Source organism: Ranitomeya variabilis, chromosome 3, assembly GCF_051348905.1.
Source record: "Ranitomeya variabilis isolate aRanVar5 chromosome 3, aRanVar5.hap1, whole genome shotgun sequence".
NCBI lineage: Eukaryota > Metazoa > Chordata > Amphibia > Anura > Dendrobatidae > Ranitomeya > Ranitomeya variabilis.
The window spans coordinates 705,515,942-705,540,322 of NC_135234.1; the positions used below are offsets into that span (position 1 = coordinate 705,515,942).

At 40.9% G+C, this 24,381-nt stretch overlaps 1 protein-coding gene across 6 annotated transcripts in view; it reads left to right on the plus strand.

Annotated features, from left to right (window-relative positions):
* Nucleotides 1-24,381, plus strand: part of STARD13 (StAR related lipid transfer domain containing 13) — a 530,489-nt gene that overhangs the window by 326,680 nt on the left and 179,428 nt on the right. The window contains exon 1 of one of the 6 annotated variants that reach the window (XM_077298232.1): nucleotides 10,229-10,545. The exons of 4 other annotated variants lie outside the window; for them this stretch is intronic. In XM_077298232.1, coding sequence (XP_077154347.1) covers nucleotides 10,383-10,545 — 163 coding nt within the window. In that variant the 5' untranslated portion in view covers nucleotides 10,229-10,382. Of the gene's footprint in view, nucleotides 1-10,228; nucleotides 10,546-10,710; nucleotides 10,760-24,381 lie in introns of those variants that run through there. One more of the 6 variants, XM_077298237.1, reaches the window with a different exon arrangement.

Genomic DNA, 24,381 nt, shown 5'->3' on the forward strand with positions numbered 1-24,381 from the left:
GGAATAAAGTTTATGTTCGTGACGCCACCTGTGGTATTTGGTCAGTGGGGACCGATGCTGCTTTAGGGGTCCTCTGGGGTGATGTTATGGCAGCTAGATGGTATAACTTCCCACAGGTGAAGTATATCCCCAGGGCTCCCGGTGAATAGATGGAAGATGGTGAATGGTGCAGTAAAGAATGAGGATGCAGGTTTGCAGTCTCTTTACCTTGTTTACTGAAGACTTCAGGCAGCCACAGTCCAGGGCACCAGATCACAGGGCAGGCAGGGTCCGGCCGGCTTGGAGGAAAGTTAGGAGTCCCCTTGTCCAGGTGGAAATCAAAGCCTTCCTCTAGCGCCGTGGTGTTGTAGTCCCTTACTGCCTATGGCTTCAGGTAAGGTCCTCACAGATGTTCTCTCTCTCTCTGTCCCCCGTATAGGATAGGACATAACCCGTATGACTGGTGACTTGAGTCTGTTTGTAGGGACTCTAGCACGCCCTGGGCTCTAAAGGTGTCACCGTGTCTCCTGGGTATTAAGGCGGACAGGTAACGTGAAGTTCAGCTGTCCTGCCGGTCTCTGCTGTAAGTCGTGGAGGGCCTTACAACCCCGGTGTTACGGCTACTGGTCTCTGCACCTCAGAAGAAGGCAGCCTGCTCGTGGCTGGTCTCCCGCTGGAATCCTCTCCTGTGCTTCGCTCTCCTTCACGCTCACTGCAATATATTCGGCTTTCTGTATGTCTCTTTCCAGGAACTGCAGCACTGTGGCTACACAGCTCCGTAAACCCTCTTATGCCTTAGACTGATCCAGTCTGTTTCCAGGTAAGAACTGTTCTCTCCTTTCCCTCTGTCTCTCTGGCAGGAACTGACTGGACCTTCCTGGAACTGACTCACTTTCCCTCCAAAAACTACCTAAACTACCTTATCTATGGGGAGTCACCTAGTAAATAGGATCAAAAGCTCCCCCTGGTGGCTTGGAGTGTGAATGTGTTGCATGCTTGTGTTTACCTGGCGACATTTATCCCTTCTTGCCTCCAAACGTAACATCACCCTCCCCGTGAGGAGAGCAATGCTACTGTGATGACCAGGACCCTGGGACGCCACATAAGCATTTTACTACAGGCAGGGAACATAAATTAGTGATACCTCTCCAGAGGTGCAATTAAAAAGCATTATTGTGGTTATTTAATCTAATGCACTTGAATCACATGAACCCAATGGATCCCAAAGTAGAATGAGAAGAACATACAGTGGGCTCCCTGTCAGGCATGAGCGGGCACACATCCATCACTGATGGCATGGGCGAGACTAAGTGTAGCGTGCTAGACAGGAAGGATGAATTTACATGTTCAGGATTTGATGATATACCTGAATACTCATCAAATCTGCTGCCATTTGGCAGCCAGGTGGCTCGAGCCTTTTTACAGGGTCCCTATCATGACCCAGGCTCTATGCGCCACTGTGTCTCCTGGTTATTAGGGCGGACAAGTGATGTGTAGTCCAGCTGAGCTGTCCTGCCGGTTTCTGCTGTGCCTCCTAGAGTCCGGCACAACCTCGGTCATCCGGCTACTGGTATCTGTGCTCTGCAGGGAGATAGCTCACTGTCCTGTGCTCCGCACTCCTGCATGCTCTCTACAAACTGTTCTCTCTGTATTCTCGCAATTCTGGAGCTGCAGCACCTCTGGCTGCACGGCCCCTCACACGTCCTTCTGCCTCAGACTGTTCCAGTCTGCTGTCTGGCACTAACTATCTAACTTTCCCTCCAGACCAGAATATATACAGTTATATGAAAAAGTTTGGGCACCCCTATTAATCTTAAGCTTAATGTTTTATAAAAATTGTTTTTTTTTTGCAACAGCTATTTCAGTTTCATATATCTAATAACTGTTGGACACAGTAATGTTTCTGCCTTGAAATGAGGTTTATTGTACTAACAGAAAATGTGCAATCTGCATTCAAGCAAAATTTGACAGGTGCATAAGTATGGGCACCTCACCAGAAAAGTGACATTAATATTTAGTAGATCCTCCTTTTGCAAAAATAATAGCCTCTAGTCGCTTCCTGTAACTTTTAATGACCTCCTGGATCCTGGATGAAGGTATTTTTGACCATTCCTCTTTACAAAACAATTCCAGTTCAGTTAAGTTTGATGGTCGCCGAGCATGGACAGCCCTCTTCAAATGATCCCACAGATTTTCAATGATATTCAGGTCTGGGGACTGGGATGGCCATTCCAGAACAGTGTAATTGTTCCTCTGCATGAATGCCTGAGTAGATTTGGAGCAGTGTTTTGGATCATTGTCTTGCTGAAAGATCCATCCCCTGCGTAAGTTCAACTTTGTCACTGATTCATGAACATTATTGTCAAGAATCTGCTGATACTGAGAGGAATCCATGCGTCCCTCAACTTTAACAAGATTCCCGGTGCCGGCATTGGCCACACAGCCCCAAAGCATGATGTAACCTCCACCAAATTTTACTGTGGGTAGCAAGTGTTTTTCTTGGAATGCTGTGTTTTTTGCCGCCATGCATAACGCCTTTTTGTATGACCAAACAACTCAATCTTGGTTTCATCAGTCCACACGACCTTCTTCCAAAAAGAAATTGGCTTCTCCAAATGTGCTTTTGCATACCTCAGCCGACTCTGTTTGTGGTGTGCTTGCAGAAACGGCTTCTTTCGCATCACTCTCCCATACAGCTTCTCCTTGTGCAAAGCGCGTTGTATAGTTGACCGATGCACAGTGACACCATCTGCAGCAAGTTGATGCTGCAGCTCTCTGGAGGTGGTCTGAGGATTGTCCTTGACTGATCTCACCATTCTTCTTCTCTGCCTTTCTGATGTTTTTCTTGGCCTGCCACTTCTGGCCTTAACAAGAACTGTACCTGTGTTCTTCTATTTCCTTACTATGTTCCTCACAGTGGAAATTGACAGGTTAAATCTCTGAGACAGCTTTTTGTATCCTTCCCCTGAACAACTATGTTGAATAATCTTTGTTTTCAGATTATTTGACAGTTGTTTTGAGGAGCCCATGATGCCACTCTTCAGAGGAGATTCAAACAGGAGAACAACTTGCAAGTGGCCACTTTAAGTAGCTTTTCTCATGATTGCATACACCTGGCTATGAAGTTCAAAGCTCAATGAGGTTACAAAACCAAAAAAAGTGCTTTAGTAAGTCAGTAAAAAGTAGGTAGCAGTATTTAAAACAAGAAAATGATAAGGGTGCCCATACTTATGCACCTGTCAAATTTTGTTTGAATGCAGATTGCACATTTTCTGTTAGTACAATAAACCTCATTTCAAGGCAGAAACATTACTGTGTCCAACAGTTATTAGATATATGAAACTGAAATAGCTATTGCAAAAAAAACTATTTTTATAAAACATTAAGCTTAAGATTAATAGGGGTGCCCAAACTTTTTCATATAACTGTATATAGAGGAGCCATCCATAAGCTGGATCAGAGCTCCCCCTTCTGGCCTGGAGTGTGAACATTTTGTATGTTTGTGTATACCTGATAGAGAAGATCTTCCTTCACTTCCAAGCGTGACATCACTCTCCCCGTGAGGAAAGCAATGCTACTGTGACAACCAAGACCCTGGGGTGTCACATTAATACTTTACATTTTTTTCAATTATTGAAAAAAAATATTTAAGGGGTTGACACATTCCCTTTAAAAACATGAATAGTTCTTTACAAAAATAACAATAATAATAATTTAGCACAATATTATTTGGAATTACCGAATAAATGATGATATATCTTAGCTCTCCGGAAATTGAATTTTTCTGGACTGTAGATCTTACTGCAAATTACAAAGCAGAGTTTAGTTATGCCCAATATTTATAAGTGCACAGACTGGCGTATGTGTACTTCCCTCTGTGCTCCTGAGGGAAGAGTAAAGTCTTATGGGCACGCATAGGCACTGACTTCTCTTACACATCATCCTCTCCCTCGGAGGAGGGTAGAAAGAAGCATGCCTGTGGGAGACCATCCACATCCTTCAAGACAGGAGGGCTGGCGATTGCTCGGTGCCTCCTCTCTACCCACACATACCTTCAACACCCATTGGATCAGATATTAGCGTAGTGCAGGAAGCATTACAAAAGATATTTTCATGGATCTGCAAGAGAGCTGGGGGCTTATACACAAATTGCTGGAGTGGTGTAGATTGCTTAAAGGTGGGACTTTTAGTTTTCATGGTGACAGGTTCCCTTTAAAGGGAAATTCTGGTGAAACCCACAACTCCCAAATGAAATTTTGTCCAACATTATGTCTGAAACCAAAACTGTAACTTCTAATAGAGTGACTTCCATATTGACCTGCAGTATTACATAGCATCAGCGTAGCATGGGGACTATAGCAGATCGGCATCATCATGTGGGCCCTTACTGCACCCTGCAAATGATCTGGAGTTACTGCCATACAGTCATTTCTCTGCAGAGTGCTGTGTCAAGATGCCATGTCATTATACTATCCAGATACCTCCAGCCAGGATTTCGGGAAACAATATGTAGGAAGACTGTTAAATCCCAGATGCTTGTCAGATTTATATAACGGTACTACAAGGACACTACATGGGAGAATTTGGGGAATTTGAAGAGCGTGGGAAAATAATGTATGGTTAATATATGAAAGTTCTATAAGGAATAAATACCGGTATATGTGATACTTGTATTATTTGAATACTGTATGTAGGTATTATTTAGGCATTGCATGGCAGTATAATTCTATACATGCAACAATATTAAATAACACGTAAAGAAGTAAACTAATGGTGAGCAAGGGGGCATTACTTTGCTTATTGTTTTGGGACCAATTGTCTTATAAAACAAGCCCTAAATGAGGATTGGCCGGACTTAAAATGGTTGTCTTACCATTAAATATCTCATTAATTCTATCAATTATCAAAAATGAATGGAGTTTACCATTTACATTATGTTAAAATAAACGATCCGCTAAAAAGTTATGACACTTACTTACATGGTGATCACAGTGTATAGTAATGTGTATGTTCGCCTATAGAGCTGGCTGCACACAGTGACAGTTCAATGCCAACAGCTGTCACAGTCAGCTAAGAGTCACGGGAAGAGGTGCAGGGAGCCATGTCGTTGGTCCCCGCACCCAGATCGCTGTGATCGCACCCAGATAGCTGTGATCGGTCAGTTAGGCTATAAAATAATTAACCCCTTCAGTGAACGCCGTAAAAAAAGTAGCAAAATATTCTTTATTATCATACTGCTTGGAAAAATTGGAATAAAATGAGATCAAAAAGACGAATATAAATAAAAATGGTACCAATGAAAACTGAAATCAAGCCGCCAAACAGCTCCATCAGCGGAAAAATAAAAAAGTTATAGCTCTTAGAATAAAGCGATGCAAAAATAATAATTTTTTCTATAAAAGCTTTTATTGTGCAAAAGCGCCAAAACATAAAAAAAATATAAATGTGGTATCGCTGTAATCGTAATGACAAGAAGAATAAAGTCGCCTAATCAATTTTACCACACGCGGAACTGGGGGGGAGCAGGGGGAACAAAACAATTCCTGAATTGCAATTGCTGGTTTTTGTTCATTCTGTTTCCACAAAAATCTGAATGGAAAACAATCAAAAAAGTCATGTGACCGAAAATGATACCAATAAAAACGTCAACTCGTCCTGCGAAAAAAAAGCTGTCAAATGACTCCGTCAACCGAAATATGGAAAATTATAGCTCTCAAAATATGGGAATGCAAAAACGAGTTTTTGCAATAAAATGCATCTTTAGTGTGTGACAGAAGCCAAACAAAAAAGGATATAGATTTGGTATTGCTGTAATCGCACCAACCCGAAAGATAAAGTTGCCTAATCACTTATACCACACTAGGAACAGCGCAAAAAATAAATAAAACAATTCTTCACCTGCTGATTTTTTCATTCTGCCTCACAAAGATCGCCGTAAGGCTCAGCACACATTTATCCTGTGCTCTGCATTGAGCGCTTACACTGGGGTTTCCGAGTAAATCTTTGAAATACGTGATTCAGATGGAACCTCCAGCAGGAAGATCCCCTATAATGAGGCAGATGGAGGCACTGTGGACGCCGTCTTGCCTATGATCTAGCGGTGTCTGTCTTTTTAGGATTGTATAAAAGTGCCATCTGCAACAGTTTTGTGCACCTCTGAAAAGAAGTATACCACTGAACAGAGACCAAACGTTGTCCAGAGTAACTCTGCTGCCATATTATAGTGAATAGATTCCTCGGGGTCTCATCTGAATCACGTCACTCAGAGATTTAGATGGAAACCCCAGAGAAAGTGCTCAGCGTAGAGAACCGGATAAATGTGATCCCAAACGTTATGTTAAATATTCCCAATAAAAGCAAAAGCAAAATGGCTCCTCACACAAAATAAATTCTGCACTTCCAAATCCAAATGCCCAAACTCCCTTCTGAGCTCCAGTGTGAATAAACCACTTTTAGCGTCCACATGTTTGGCAGGGGTATAATTTCCAAAATGGGGTTGCCTGAGGGTGGATTCAGCTTTTCTAGCACTTAGGGGCTCTGTATACAGAGTACGCAAACTATCTTAGGAAAATCTGCAGTCCAAGAGGCAAGTAGCACTTTATCTGTCCCAATTCTTGCCGTGTGGCTAATCAGTACTGTACATCCACATGTGGGGTATTTCTACATTCAGCGGAAAAAAGGACAAATTATGGTGTCATTGTTGCTCATTCCCCCTTGTGAAAATGTAAAATCTGGGGCTAAAACTAAATTTTGGCCGTAAAAATGTAATAAATTTTTCTTCACTGCCCAATGGTATAAAATTCTGTGACCCACCCGTGGTGTTAATATGATCACTACACCCCTAGATTAGTTCATCAAGAGGTGTATTTTATAAAATGTGGTCACTTATGAGGAGTTCAGCTGTTCTGGCACCTCAGGGGCTCTCCTAGTTGGTCATAGCACCCTCAAACTATAATAGTAAAATCTGCACAGTAATATGGCACTCCTTCCCTTCTAAGTTTTGCACTGTGCCTCAACAGTAGTTCCCGATTACATGTAGGGTTTTGGCACACTCGGGAGAAATTGCACAACAAACTGAGATGTCTATTTTTTCCTATTAGCCCATATAAAATTAAAAATTTGGGGCTAAAACAACATTTCAGTGGAAGAAATGTAATTATTCTTTCTTCACTGCCCAATAGTATAAATTTCTGTGATGCACATGTGGTGTCAATATGATCACTGAACACATATGAATTAATTGAGAGGTGTAGTTTGTAAATTGACATCGCATATGGGGGGTTTCTGCTGTTCTGGCACCTAAGAGGCTCTGCCAATGTAACATGGCACCCTCAAACCATTCCAGCAAAATCTGAATTCCAATATGGTGCTTCTTCCCTTCTAAGCTTTGCACTGTACCTCAAAAGTAGTTTCCCCCACATGGGTTATTGGTACAGTCAGGAGAAATTGCACAACAAATTTTGGTGTCCATTGTCTCCTGTTACCCATGAGAAAATAAAAAATGTAGAGCTAAAAGAAACATTTTGCAGGAAAAATGTAATTTTGTTTTATTTTCTTAGCTCTATGTTATAAACTTCTGAGAAGCACTTGGTGGTTCAAGATGCTCACCACACATCTAGATAAGTTCTTTGAGGGGTCTAGTTTAAAAAGTGATGTCACTTGTGGGGGGTTTACGCTGTTTAGGCACATCAGGGGCCCTTCAAATGTGACATGGCGTCCGCTCTCAAATTAAAGCCAAATTTGTGTTGAAAAAGTCAAACCTTGCTCCTTCCCTTCCGGGTCCTGCTGTGCGCTCAGTGGTTTTCCTCTACACATGCAGTTTCAGGAAAAATTGCACAACAATTTTTGGGATCGATTTTCTCCTGTTACCCTTGTGAAAATAAAAAAAAAGGTGCTAAAAGATCATTTTTTGGAAGAATTTTGATTTTTTTTTTTTCATAGCTCTATGTGTTAAACTTCTATGAAGCACTTGTGGGTTCAAGGTGTTCACCAAACATCTAGATATGTTCCTTAAGGGGTCTAGTTTCCAAAATGATGTCACTTGTGGGGGGTTCCAAATTTAGGTACATCAGGGGCTCTCCAAACGCGACATGGTGTCTGCTCTCAATTCCAGCCAATTTTACATTCAAAATGTCAAACGGCACTCCTCCCCTTCCGAGCTCGGCTTTGCGCCCAAATAGTGGTCTTCCTCCATACATGGGGTATCGGCGTACTCAGGAGAAATTGCGCAACAATTTTTGGGGTTCATTTTATCCTGCTACTCTTGTTAAAATAAAATATTTGTGGCAAAAATATGATTTTTGTGGAAAAAATGTGCTTTTTAATTTTCACAGCTCTGTGTAATAAACTTGTGTGAAGCACCTGTGGGGCTCAGAGTACTCACCAAACAGCTAGGGAAGTTCTTTGAAGAGTCTAGTTTCAAAAATGGGGTCACTTGAGGGTGGTTTCCACTGTTTAGGCACATGAGGGGCTCTCCAAACGCGAGATGGCATCCACTCTCGATTACAGCCAATTTTACGTTCAAAACATCAAACGATGCTCCTTCCCATCTGAGCCATGCCGTGCACCCAAATAGTAGTCTTCCTCCATACAAGGGGTATCAGTGTACGCAGGAGAAATTGCACAACAAATATTGTTGTTCATGGTCTCCTGATACCCTTGTGAATATAAAAAAAAATGGATCCTAAGTAAAATTTTTGTGAAAAAAAAGTTAAATGTTCATATTTTCTTTCCACATTGCTTCAGTTCCTGTGAAGCACCTGAAGGGTTAATAAACTCCTTGAATGTGGTTTTGAACACCTTGAGGGGTGCAATTTTTACAATGGTGTCACTTTGTGGTATTTTCAAAGTCACTTCAAATGTGATGTGGTCCCTAACAAAAATGGTTTTGTACATTTTGTTGGAAAAATGAGAAATTGCTGATCAATATTTAACCCTTATAATGTCCTAACAAAAAAAATTGTTTCCAAAATTGATGTAGCGTAGACATGTGGGAAATGTTATTTATTAACTATATTGTGTGAAATGACTAACATTTAAAGGCATAAAAAGTAAAAGTTTGAAAATTGTGAAATTTTCCAAATTTTTGGCAAATTTACAATTCTTTCACAAATAAACGCAAGTTATACTGAAGAAATTTTACCACTATCATGAAGTACAGTATGTCACAAAAATACAGTCTCGGGATTAGTGGCATCCGTTGAAGCGTTCCAGAGTTATTACCACACAGTGACACTGGTCAGATTTCAAAATTTAGACATGGTCATTAACCTACAAAGTGGTTCGGTAGGCAATCTTAAAGGGGATACCCGGGACTTTAAAAAAAAAAAAATGTACCAAAGCACTAACCGACAGGTAATTGCAATTTACCTGCCTGTTGTGTACGGCGCCATTCTTCCTCGACACAGAAAGGTGACAGACCGCTTCTGACGGGGATTCAGAAGCCTCTGCTAATGTCACCTCTACAGAGCTTCTTTTCTGCTCCGCTCTGTCGTCATTCTGATTGACATCCGGATCCCTGCTGCTAACTGGGCAAGCCGGCTATCAGTCAGAATGACTGAATCCCTGGCAGGAGCGGTATGTGACCACTCCGATCCGGGGAAGAATGGCACCGTGCACAACAGACAGGTAGCTTACAGTTACCGGCCCGTTAGTGCTTAGGCACATTTTTTGTTTTTCCATAAAGTCCCGGATATCCCCTTTAATACTTCTATTATTGAAAGCATTCTTACTTGGCAGCATTATTTCCACAACTGCCTAAAGCTTTTAAAGTACAGTCCTGTGTATATCTCAGATTATTTGTTATATCATAGGAGAGATCAGGATGTCTGTGACCGGAATAAATAATATATATCCCGGCGGTCTATAATTGGAGGACATATCTACGGTATGTTTATGTGTAATGTGCACATTTCCTGGTAGCCGTCCTTGCTCTTTGGGGAATGTAACAAGTTCAGATCTTCAATATTCCAGCATCGGCTGATAAAGAATAGAAATACGAATGTGATACTTCCAGGAAGGGGAACGCTATTCAGGGGATTCTTCCATGACTACGAACAGTCATAAAAGCATTACACTTGTAGCCTCCACACAAATGCTCATTGCTTAGTCAGCCCTGAGGTATGTCATTAGAATTGGTGCATTTGTGAAGATTAAACATGCCTGACAGGACTTCAGCCCTGTGTACTTTTACATCACTAGCCGCCTCGCATTGGTCAACATGAGCCACGTGACCTCCTTGGAATCCTGAATTGTAGCTACTGGCACTCCTCATGTACTTGACGACTTTCCCTTTCTAGCTACTTTGCATGATCAAGTTAGATTTGCAATACCAGGAATTGGAGATCTGGGTTAAAAAAAAGAAAAAGACTGGAAGAATAAGATACTAATTGTTTTTGAGATCGATGATGTGGGGGCAGGATTCCCCAGCACCCGGCTGTAAGCGTCTGAGCTCTGTGTCACCTGAAAGTCAGGAGTACTATGTGTGCTTTGAAAAAAAAAGGAGGTCTCCCTATAGGATGAGCAGGCTCCTAGCAAGGCAGCAGCTCCTGGCGAAAATTCAGCAAGGTGAGTTGTACCATGGCGCCATCCTCTCGCTTCATTGGCAAATATTTGTTTATTATAATACGCTTTTCACCCCCTACTCATTATTCCTTGTACTCCGTACGTTTCCAGCGTGTCATTCATCTACGCTCCTCTACTGTAATCATCGAAAAGTAAGTTTAGGACGTCTTTATCGGGAGCTGCAGGAAAGATCTACAGGAAATATTAGTGATATTCGGTAACACGTTTTTATTATTATAATAATTTCTATTTCTAAAACTTCCAATCCTAAGTAACTAAATAATATATTTGGGATATTTAAATCTGGTATTTTATGTGTTTATTTATATTTATATATTTTGGTCATTCTTTATCATTTATTATTTACTTTTCTATACATCATTTTGTATTTATTTTGTATTATTTATTGTTTTTGTTTTTTTTAGTTTGCCTTACATGCTGTTTTCAGGAAATATATTTAGATTATGGTTGATTCACACGAGTGTATAAAAATTGTTCAGGGTTTCATATAGAAAAGTCAAAAGTTTACTTGTCATCTGTGTGCCGTCAATGTGCAATCCATTTTTTACAGCAGCAGCTATTAATCATTTACAGGGCAAGTTACAGTTTCCTATGTTACAGAATTGAAATGTAGCCATAAAAATCGGATGCTAAACTGTGGCATACGATTTATTTTTTTTTGCACACCTATGGACTTGAATTTGTGAGTCTCATCCAATTTACAGTACAAACTGGTGCATGCTGTGATTTTTTTCACATGCAGATTCATTCAGTGAAAAAAAATCACTCATCTGTACTGTCCTATTGAATAACATTGGTCCGAGTGCATGTTTTGTTTTTTTTTACAGACAGTACTTGGACCGAAAATACAGTGTGTACGAGCCCAGAGGCAATAACCCTCTCATGGTTCACACCTGCCATAGTTAAAAATAAAGTATGTATGTGTGTGTATATAGATATAAATATGTAAATGTACATATATATATTTATATATATATATATGCATATATATATATATATATATATATATATATATATATATATATATATATACTGTATATTGGACCCATATGGCCATAGGGTTGTTGCCACATGCCAATATACACCATCAACTCTTCTGCAATGTAGTGAGTATAGAAGCAGCATACAGAAGTGATGATGGAGTGTGTGTGTTACTATTTTTGTTGTGGTTTAACCAGACTTGTCCTTTAATTATAGAGTGTCCTTTACTTGTTTCGGATAGCTCTGTTGTTAAGCTGTCAGTGAGATTTTTTGTGTTTGGACATTCTCTGTAAGCAGAAATTTCTCCATCTTAGGGCTCATTCACCGTCCGATTTTCCATGTATGAGATTATTCAGATCAGAGTTTATTCAGAGTGTGGTCCAAGTGTCATCAGTTTTTCTCATATGTTAAGAAATAATAATAAAAAAAAGTTTTTCCACCTACTCTATTCTGACAGTCCATGTAAATTGGACTTCAGATGTCATCCAAGTGCGGTCTGATTTTTTCACGGACCCAATCATTTGCATTGACTATTTTGATCCCTCATTTCAAAATCGGACTTGTCTCCTCAATTTTGCACTGATCTCTCTGTCCGTGAAAAATCACAGACATGTGAATGGCCCCATAGACTATCACAGGTACGAGTTCTATGCATGAAAACCATAGAAAACACTTGTACGTGAAAACCAGAACTCTGAATGAGCCCATAGTTCAACAGGGTGAATGGTATCAAGGTATGTGTAGACTGTACTGTATCACAGGAACCTTTCAATAAGTTTAAAATTATTAAATATAAGGGTTGCAAATATAAGGGTCCGGAAAGAGATTTTGCTTTCTACTTGGGGCAATAGAAGGAAGTCGCCAAAAACTGTTAATAATATTGCTTTGTCTTTGTTGAGGACCTGGACCCTGTTCGCACTACAGCATAGTATATATACGGGAGCTATAAGGCTGAGACAGATCTACTGTACAGTGGATCCAAACAGGTCTATTGGGTTTCTGACAAGTTTTCTGTTGTAACAGCAAGAATGGCATAGAAAACTGCACCATGAAAGCAATGGATGGTAATGTGAACAGGGATGATTGGATGTGGAATGTGTTTAGAAATAAAAGTTTGTAAAAATCTAAGGTTTTATTTTTATTTTTTGAAAGCCCAAGATTGTGCTCTCTTCACCTAGGTGCTCTGAAAAATGTGACAGTGCCACATAAAAAAAACAGTGCACATGGATGCGGTCTGTCGCAACCCTCTCCGAAAGGAAGGCCCCCAACAAACCATTCCCTATCCCTTCGAGACAGAAGGCCACAGTGGAGGACTGGTACAAATGGCTTCACTTTGCTGAAGCTCAGGGAAAGCCTAAATCGTGTTCCTGGCATCCACCTAGGCTGCCACTCAATTGAAAGTAGGAGTCAATCTAGGCTGGTTCCTTTGCGGAAGAAGGGGAGCCTGGGGTTGTGCATGGGGGAGAACCTGATGGCCACACACTCCCTGCTCCCTTCCTTTGGAAAGGAACCCGTAAGGGAATTGCATCCTGAGAAGTCCTTGATGCAGGACACATGTGCAAAAATTAACATGACACACAGTGGAAAAAAATAATTAAATAAGGTGTTTTCAGTGTAAAAATGACTACACCCCCCACCGGGAATTAAAAAATTTCCCTATTCATGAAAGAAGGCCTGGATTGAGGATGTGTCCATAAATAAGTGTGAAAATTTGAAGTGCTAGTGCAAATGTCCATAAATTCAAGTGGGGTTCTCACTTTTGGAGCACTTCACACCTTGGGCTTTCAAACTTACCTCACTTAATGGCTTTGATCTTGGGGATACCAAGGTTTCCACCGGATAACGATATAAGCCACCCATCATACTAACCAGTGCACCAAACCCAGTATACATTATGTATCAATCTACTAAGGCAGCACAGGCCACAACTACCTTTTCGAAATATAGTACACTTGATATTAGCCAAAAGGTTTTATCTCTGCTTGACACAAGTGTGTGTTCTCTGGGTTGGAACATAATCAGAGCAGTGTGTGAAGGGGTATAGCTGACTAATTATTTCAATGACTGAGTCTGACCGCCAATGTATTGACACAGAAGGGGGCTGACTTAAGGTACCGTCACACGCAGCGACGCTGCGGCGATATAGACAACGAGCCGACCTAAACTAGATCGCTGGAGCGTCGCTGTTTAGGTCGCTGTAGAGACGTCAAACACAGCAACTCCAGAACGATGCAGGAGCGATCCAGTGATGTAACGGCGACTCACTTCTCGTTCTCGCTGGTTGTTAGCTCCATGTCAAACATTGCTGGCGTCGTTGCTTTTGATGTCAAACATGACAATACACGCCGACCTGGCGACGAAATAAAGTTCTGGACTTCTAGCTCCGACCAGCGATGGCACAGCGGGATGCAGATCGCTGCTGCGTGTCTAACACAACGAGATCGCTATACAGGACGCTGCAACGTCACGGATTGTTGTTGCTCTCGTTGCATAGTTGCTGAGTGTGATGGTACCTTAAGCTTCTGAGATAAGCTGTCAGCCAGCTTGGGTCACACACTGCTCCAATTATGTGCCAACACAAGGAACGCTGTCCTGTGTCGAGCACAGAGTCAAATGAGTAGAGCCTGACATTTCCGGTTACAGATCTATGTAAGTATGTTCTAAAGCCTACTTTTTACAGCTATATATATACAGTATATATATACATATATTTTGCCTTGGAAAACACCTATAAACCCTAGGAGGCAGGAAGACCCAGGTCATTTGGGTAAGCCGGCGCACCGCATTCACAAGGCCTCCTTGAACCCAACTAAGGACACTATTGACAATGATAGCACATTTTTTTCTGTGTCCAGTTCTCCTTATATCTTGGTATTTTCTTCTTCAACGACCAATCACCCTAAATCACTAATGCTTGTGAAAGCTTGATCTGTACATCATAGCTCATTGAAGACGTGCCTCGACAATAACCCTTCTTTCAAAGTCACATGCATACATTACCTGGCATACATAGCTAAACACAAGCAGGTACCGTGCATGCGGTGTTTCCTACGCCTGTGTGTTCAAACCCATTTTGCAGAGGAACATACCGATTTTTTTTAACCCTTAATGATCATGGCAAATCATAAACACCTTGCTCCTCAAGATGCCACTCATTTACAAACTTTAAAACATTTGCAGAATCAAGACAATTTTACAAACTTTAGGAGCATTTAAGTTTCTACGGCTATCCAGAACTGGAAAATATGTCTTCTTTCTTTCAAAAAATAGTGCCACACCGGCACCCATGTTGTGTATGGTATTGCAACTCAACCCTTTTCTCTTCAATAGAGCTAAGCTACAAAACCAGACACAACCCATAGAGCTAAGCTACAGAACCAGGCACAGCCCATGGACAGGTGTGCTGTTTTTAAAAGAAAATAGCCATGTTTTTTAATACTAGCCAACCTCTTTTTGCATCAAGATATATCTGTAAAGAATCCGGAATGTATTTACTAGTTTTTAGAAATGTATTACCCCCATAATATAGAGTACTGTACAAATGTTTTACACAGGTGTGGAAAAAAAGCTGCAAAGTAAGAATGTTTTCAAAAATAGAAGTGTTAATAGTTTATTTTTATCAAATAATAATATTCAAAGTGAATGAACAAAAGAGAAATCTAATAAACTCAATGTTTGGTGAGACCAGCTTTTGCATTCAAAGCAGCATAAATTCTTTTATGTACACTTGCACAGTTTTTTAAGGAAGTTGGCAGGGAGATTTTTCTAAACAACTTGAAGAACCAACCTTAGATCTTCTGTGGATGTCACTTGGGCAGATTCTTCTGTCTTTTCATGTAACACCAAACAATCCTTATTATTAGATCAGGGCTCCGTGGGGCCAAATCATCTCTTCTTGGACTCCTTGTTCTTCTTCACCCTGAGGACAGTTCTTAATGACATTGGCTGTATGTTTGGGGTTGTTTTCCTGCTACAGAATAGACTTGGAGCCAGTCAGACACCTCCCTAATGGTATTGCATGATAGAAAGGTATCTGCTTGTCTGCCTGCCAGCATTGAGGACACCATTAATCTTAAACGAATCTTAATCCCCAACTTTGCTGAAATGCAGCCCTAAACTCACAAGGCAAATCCACCATGCTTCTCTGTTACCTGCAGACATTCATTGTGTTGCTCTCCAGCACTTTGGCAAACAAACTGCTTTCTGCTGCAGCCAAATATTTCACATTTTGACTCATCAGTCCAGAGCACCTGCTGCCATTTTTCTGCACCCCATGTCCTATGCATAGGTGAATCACTTGGCCTTGTTTCCATGATAAAGGTAGGGCTTTTCAGCCATAATTCTAACACAAAGACCACATCTGACCAGACGTCTTCGAACATGAGTTTAGGTGTAGCTGGGTCCCACTTGTAGATGATGACTATGCTGGGCATCTTCCAATTTCGAAGGGAAGTATGCATGATGTGTCTTTCATTTACTGCACTGTTTCCTTGGCCGACCACTGTGCTGAATGTTGCCCGTGCTGTCCTCCATGCTGAGGAACTAAATATGCAGTAGGACAACAACCCCAAGCATACAATGTTATTAAAAACTATTTTCAGCATAACGAAGAACAACATGGAGTCCTGAGAGTGATGATATGGTCCCCAAAGAGCCCTGATCGCAACATCATTTAGTCTGTCTAGGATTGCAGAGACAAAGGATTTGCACAAGTGACATCTACAGAAGATCTGTGGTTAGTTCTCCAAGGTGTTTGGAACAACCTCTCTCCCGAGTTCCTTCAAAACCTGTGTGCAAGTGTCCCTAGAACAATTTATACTTTTATACTGCTGATTTAGGCTTCTCTTATGTTCAATCACTTTGCATTTTATTGATACAAAACAACTATTATCACTAACATTTTTTAAATCATTCTTACTTTGCAGCTTTTTTTTCCACACTTGAATAAAACTTTTTCACAGTACTGTACATAGATGAAAAATCTCCTTATCTTGAAGGACATTTTCTTCTATGTGTCCCAACTGTGTTCTGTACTTTGTGCAACCCCAGAAAGAGGAAGTAATATCTGCTCTCAGCATATTTGTGATGTTTGTCACCTTTCAACCCGTTTAACTGTTGGCTAAAAAAAACTAAGTGATACATGTTAAAGGGGTGGTTTGAAACACAAATTAATTTTCATTCTAACATTCTATCTATTTAATGCCATAATCTAATTGATTTTCTAATATACTTTAATTAAAAATGTCCTATCCTTCCAAAACTACTCTACCTAACTGCTTTTTATTTTCCTACTTTTTGATGATGCTTCATTTGAGAATGACCGTGCAAGCTAGGATACTCAAACGAAGCATCACGGCCACGACCCTACCACCCCTTCTCAAAGGAAGCATCATCAGTGTCATCTGTTTCAGGGGCCGGACTAGTCCCTGCTCTACTGAGCATGTATGGATTTATCAATCTGACATATGCTCAATAGAGTCTTGTCTCTGTGCGATGTGCATAATGACAGTGCGCTCTGTAGCCGGCTCTTACCAGAAGTAATGAGCCATCAAGACAGTGCACTGTCAGTGCACGTTGTAAGAACAGCCCAGCACAGAGATCAGTGCCGCCCCCACAAGTGACATCACCCCCACTGTGCTGGTCTCTGCAAGACAGTTAATCCTCTTTTAATGCACACTGACAGCATGTACTCCTGCCGACTCGTCACTTCTTATCAGAGCCGACAAGAGAGTGCACTGTCATTATGCACAGAAACAAGAATCTACTGAGAATTTGTCAGAATTGACAACCTACACATGCACAGTAGAGCAGGGACTAGCTAATTTGTACAAGAGCAAAGTAGCAAGTGTCTATAATTTTAGGTTGTACATTCCTTAGAGGAAGCCACTGTAGGAACTATGGGGTGCATGGCACTGAGGCGCACTCTTGTTAATTATGTGCATTGATCAGGATGCCTCTAATATACACAAATAGCAACCTAAGGAAAGTTTATGGGTAAACTAGTTTCTGCAGGATCAGAGGAATGCTGTAGCTAAATTTAAGCCAGCTGATCCCATCTTAGTTTATCCACTCTCAATTTATGCCAGTGTTTCTGGTTAATAATGAAATATTACTTACTACTATTCAGGCTAAATTTTCATATTTATGCATTGTACATTAATTACCAGGCTTGAAGAACACCATATGAAGAACGATGTCACATTCGTTCTCCATATGGGATTCGTTCTACTTGAATTATTGTCTTTGCTGCTGAAGTATCCTCCCCTGTTAAATGTGTTTTGCGAAATATCCTTTCATGTTGGGACAACTTGTATTTTAGTTACACTCTTCATTTAAGTGAGCCAGTGGCTATTGACCTATGTCACAGCCACAAGGCTCTATTATTGGGAAAAAAAAATGTCATCACGGGAAGCAGTAACCAAATGCATGAGGCACTCCAAGAATGTGGAGCTTTGCCCTGAAGAAATGGTCACTTTTTGTGGTCAGGCAGATCACTATGTGCTTCTGTAATACAGCTGAGCCTGCCTATAGGCAAAGATCAGCTCAAAACAAACAAGAGAACTAAAGGAAATGGTTAATTATGGTTGGTGAGCTGTAAGCGATGTATATAGATTAGTACAGGCGACTTAAGGTACAACCCCCTTTCCATAAAAAAGTTTAACAGTGTATAATGTAAAGAAAACAAGAATGCAATGATTTCGAAATCTTTACAGACATAGTTTATCTGTAACTGGACACAGAACACAGATTAGAAGATAAAAATATATATTTTTTTCATTTCATTTAAAAAAATTAACTCATTTGGAAATTGATGGCAGCAGCAAATCTCAAGAATGTTAAAATCGGGTTAACAAAAAATTGGAAAACTAAGTAGTACTAATGAAAAAAAGCTGTAGGGTCAATTTTCTTGACTATGTATAAAAAGAGCAGGTAAGAGAGGTAGAGTCTCTCTGATGGAAATGTGGTCAGAGGGTCACCAATCTGTGAACAACTGCATCTAAACAATATGGAAGAATCTCAGAAAAATGTCAACGTAAATCAACATAAAATTACAAAAACTTTGACTATCCCATCATCTACAGTACTTGACATGAAAAGATTCAGTTATTCTGGAGAAATCCATGCACACAAGGGACAAAACTGATGGCCAATATTGGATGCTTGTGATCTATTGGCCCTGAATTAAAACAGGCATGAATCGCTTATGCAAATCACTGGATGGGCTCAGGAATACTTCCAGAACTCAATGTCTGTAAACACAGTTTGCTGTCCAATTCATCTACATTATAAAGAAGAAGCCATAAATCTACACAATCTAGAAAAGCTAGATCAAAGATCATTTATAATGAACTGAGACAAAATGGAAAAATGTTCTGGAGTCAGATGAATCAATTCATTATGGAAACCTTGGACACCGTGTCCTTCAGACTCAAGAGGAGAAGGACCGTCTAGCTTGTTATCAGCACACCGTTCAGAAGCCTGCACCTTTGATGGTATGGAGGTGTATTAGTGACTGTGGCATGGGCAGCTTATACATCTCAAAAGGCTCTATCACTGCTGTGTATTATATAGAGGTTAGGGAACAACATATACTGCGTCCAGGCACCGACTATTTCAAAGTAGGCCGTGCATATTTTAGAAAATGCTAAACCACATACTGCTTCCATCACTCCAGCAGGACTTCACAGAAGAACAGTTCGGGTGATGACCTGCAGTCCAGACCAATAGAAAACATTTGGTGCATCGTGAAATGAAAAATCCAGCAAAGACCTTGTATTGTGGAGCAGCGAGAATCCTACATTAGTCAAGAACGGGAAAACTTTCCTCTTCCCAAAACTCCATCAATTGTTCTTACTTCCCAGATGTTTATAGAATGTTGTAAAAAAAGAAGGAATACTGCACAGGTCATGTCTTCCCTGATTTTTGGAATTTTTGTTCTTTCTTTTCTCAGTTTGGTCCAGACTGCTATCACGACTTCTTCTTTTGACTGTTTTGCAGGAAATGCTTACTCTAATCATAGTGCCAGGCACTATGCCCCTGAATACTGCCAAACACCGTGCCCCATGAGTGAGCCCAAAATAAACACCCTGTGCTCTCCTTAATATACGGTAATAATGCCCCCAGAAAACAAAACAGCCACATATCGTGCTCTCTTTAATTTAGTACTGCCTTATCCAGAACATAATACTGCCATAAGATATATTAGTGACTAAACAATGCTACAGATTATGCTCTGATACTTTGAGTCCCTGAATTAATACAATACTAGTGATAGAAACAATACTAAACACTGCCGACCTGCCAGAAAAATGTAAAACTGCGGCCTTGTGAGAGAAATGGAACATTCTGTGTTAATAAAGATTGGCCTTGTCCATCGGAAAACCAAACACTTTGTTCTGAAAACTGCACATCGGCTAAAAGTGTTTATAAAAACATCAACCCACCGAATACACTATGGCTGCAAGTAAGATATGACGTCCCAGTATTTACAAGGCAATGGATAGATGATTGACAGCGGAGTCTGTTGTGAATTCCGTTCTGGAGCTCCCTCCGGTGGTTGCTAATGGTATTTTTGTGAGTTCTGCTCTTGGGCTCCCTCTGGTGGTTTCGAGTGGAACTGCTGCTCCTTTAGGTAGCTGTAGCAGCTGCCTTCACTAATCGCCTTGCCTGGGTTTGTTATTTAAACCTGCTCTGGGCTTTAGTTCATGCCAGCTGTCAATGTTCTTGGTTGGATTTGGTTCTCTCCTTGGATTTCTCATATGGCCTGTCCTTGTCAGCAAAAGATAAGTTTTTGCTAGCTCTTGTTTGTCCATTTGCTTGGACTCTATTGCTCTGCAAATATGTCTCTTTTTGTCCAGCTTGTCATTATGTAATATTCAGGCTAGCTGGAAGCTCTGGGGTAGCAGATTTGCCCCTCCACACCGTGACTCGGTGTGGAGTTCATTTTTGTAAACTCTGCGTGGATTTTGTAGTTTTTAATACTGACTGCACAGTATCCTTTTCTCTCTGTCTATCAAGTTTAGTATTGGCCTCCTTTGCTGAAATCTGATTTCATTTCTGTGTACGTCATTTCCCTCTCCACTCACAGTCAATATTTGTGGGGGGCTGTCTTTCCTTTTGGGGTTTTCTCTGAGGCAAGATAGCTTTCTATTTCCTTCTTTAGGGGTAGTTAGTTCTTAGGCTGTGAAGAGGTGTCTAGGGAGAGTCAGGAACATCCCACGGCTATTACTAGTGTTGTTGTTAGGATTAGGGACTGCGGTCAGTAGAGATACCACCTTCTCAGAGCTCGTTCCATGTTGCGTTTTAGCCACCAGGTCATATCAGTGTGGCCTCTTAACCACCAGGTCATAACAGGAGTCATTCAGTTGAGACTGACTGGTTGCTATAGATACAGCCTCCTAGATAGTCATTAGGTAGAGTGTCCCTAGTAACCAGTCTGTCTCAGATGATTTAGACTAAAATGGTTCTCAGCAAACAATTGATCACCACGCCAAGGCATTCTCATAATGGGGCAGTCCTACTCTACGTTTTTTATACAGTACAGAGCAAAAGTTTGGACACACCTTCTCATTTAAAGATTTTTCTGTATTTTCATGACTATGAAAATTGTACATTCACACTGAAGGCATCAAAACTATGAATTAACACATGTGGAATTCTATACTTAACAAAAAAGTGTGAAACAACTGAAAATATGTCTTATATTCTAGGTTCTTCAAAGTAGCCACCTTTTGCTTTGATGACTGCTTTGCACACTCTTGGCATTCTCTTGATGAGCTTCAAGAGGTAGTCACTGGGAATGGTTTTCACTTCACAGGTGTGCCCTGTCAGGTTTAATAAGTGGGATTTCTTGCCTTATAAATGGGGTTGGGACCATCAGTTTTGTTGTGCAGAAGTCTGGTGGATACACAGCTGATAGTCCTACTGAATAGACTGTTAGAATTTGTATTATGGCAAGAAAAAAGCAGTTAAGTAAAGAAAAACGAGTGGCCATCATTACTTTAAGATATGAAGGTCAGTCAGTCCGAAAAATTGGGAAAACTTTGAAAGTGTCCCCAAGTGCAGTTGCAAAAACCATCAAGCGCTACAAAGAAACTGGCTCACATGAGGACCGCCCCAGGAAAGGAAGACCAAGAGTCACCTCTGCTTCTGAAGATAAGTTTATCGGAGTCACCAGCCTCAGAAATCGCAGGTTACCAGCAGCTCAGATTAGAGACCAGGTCAATGCCACACAGAGTTCTAGCAGCAGACACATCTCTACAACAACTGTTAAGGAGAGACTTTGTGCAGCAGGCCTTCATGGTAAGATAGCTGCTAGGAAACCACTGCTAAGGACAGGCAACAAGCAGAATAGACTTGTTGAACGACTAATATAAAGCCCTGATAAAGCCGTACGTTGTGATGGCCAGGCTGAGCAGAGACGTGGTCCATATATACAGTTAAAACCAGAAGTTTATATACACTATATAAAAAGACACTTGCATGTTTTTCTCAATATCTGACATGAAATCGAAATAAACCTTTCCTGTTTTAGATCAATTAGGATTACCATAATTATTAATATTTGCCAGATGCCAGAATAATGAGAGAGAATGTTTTAAGGCATTTTTATTATTTACTGCAAAGTCAAAATTTAAATACATTTCATTAGTATTTTGTACGATTGCCCTTAAACTGAATGACTTGGGTCAAACATTTGGGATATCCTTCCACAAGCCTCTCATAATAGATGGTTGGAATTTGTGCCCATTCCTTCTGACAAAACTGGTGTAACTGATCCAGGTTTGTAGGTCGCCTTACTCGCACCGGCCTTTTCAGCTTTGCCAATACATTTTCAATAGGATTGAAATCAGGTCTTGTGATGTAAAATAGTCCTTAAAACCCATCCGTCGTAATAATATAGGTGAATTTAATGAAAATGTAGAGTCCCTGTGGGTGGAGATAAGGGGAGGGGGAAAAATAATAAATTACCGATAGGGGTTTATTATAAATCTCCCAAAATAATGGAATCAATGGAGAATATCCTCGTAAAGCAAATAGATGAAGCTGCGACTCAAGGAGAAGTCATTATTATGGGGGACTTCAACTACCCTGAAATAGGTTGGGAAACAGAAACCTGCAGTTCCAGCAAAGGTAATCATTTTTTGACAACTATGAGAGACAATTACCTTTCACAACTGGTTCAGGACCCAACAAGAAGGGGGGCACTGCTAGACCTAATATTAACCAACAGGCCAGACCGCATATCAAATATAAGGGTTGGGGGTCACTTGGGGAATAGTGATCACAAAATAATAAGTAAATAGTAAGAAACTAAAAAATGATAGTGTTGGCCCCCTTAAAAATAGTCTGGGGGAAATGGTGGATGAGGATGAGGAAAAAGCCAATATGCTAAATGACTTTTTTTCATCAGTATTTACACAGGAAAATCCCATGGCAGACAATATGATCAGTGATAACAAAAATTCACCATTAAATGTCACCTGCTTAACCCAGCAGGAAGTACGGCGGCGTCTAAAAATCACAAAAATTGACAAATCTCCGGGCCCGGATGGGATACACCCCCGAGTACTGCAGGAATTAAGTACAGTCATTGAGAGACCATTATTTTTAATCTTTAAAGAGTCCATAATAACAGGGTCTGTACCACAGGACTGGCGTATAGCAAATGTGGTGCCAATATTCAAAAAGGGGACAAAAACTGAACTCGGAAATTATAGGCCAGTAAGCTTAACCTCTACTGTGGGTAAAATCCCGGAGGGCATTCTAAGGGATGCTATACTGGAGTATCTGAAGAGGAATAACCTCATGACCCAGTATCAGCACGGGTTTACTAGGGACCGTTCATGTCAGACTAATTTGATCAGCTTCTATGAAGAGGTAAGTTCCGGACTGGACCAAGGGAACCCAGTAGATGTAGTGTATATGGACTTTTCAAAAGCTTTTGATACGGTGCCACACAAAAGGTTGATACATAAAATGAGAATAATGGGGATAGGGGAAAATATGTGTAAGTGGGTTAAGAGCTGGCTCAGGGATGGGAAACAAAGGGTGGTTATTAATGGAGCACACTCGGACTGGGTCGCGGTTAGCAGTGGGGTACCACAGGGGTCAGTATTGGGCCCTCTTCTTTTTAACATATTTATTAATGACCTTGTAGGGGGCATTCAGAGTAGAATTTCAATATTTGCAGATGACACTAAACTCTGCAGGGTAATCAATACAGGGGAGGACAATTTTATATTACAGGATGATTTATGTAAACTAGAAGCTTGGGCTGATAAATGGCAAATGAGCTTTAATGGGGATAAATGTAAGGTCATGCACTTGGGTAGAAGTAATAAGATGTATAACTATGTGCTTAATTCTAAAACTCTGGGCAACACCGTCGATGAAAAAGACCTGGGTGTATGGGTGGATGACAAACTCATATTCAGTGGCCAGTGTCAGGCAGCTGCTACAAAGGCAAATAAAATAATGGGATGCATTAAAAGAGGCATAGATTCACATGAGGAGAACATAATTTTACCTCTATACAAGTCACTAGTGTGCCCACACTTTCACACTAGCATCGTACGACGCACGACGAATTGCGTCGTTACGACGTACCGATGCAAGCAGTGAAAGCGCCGCACAACGGGGGCAGTGGATGCTGTTTTTCAACGCATCCGCTGCCCCATTGTGATGTGCGGGGAGGCGGGGGCGGAGTTCCGGCCGCGCATGCGCGGTCGGAAAAGACGGTCTCGACGCACCAAAAAACGTTACATGCAACGTTTTTTGGTGGCGACGGACCGACGCAACCATCGCACGATGGTTGCGACATGTGGCAATGCGTCG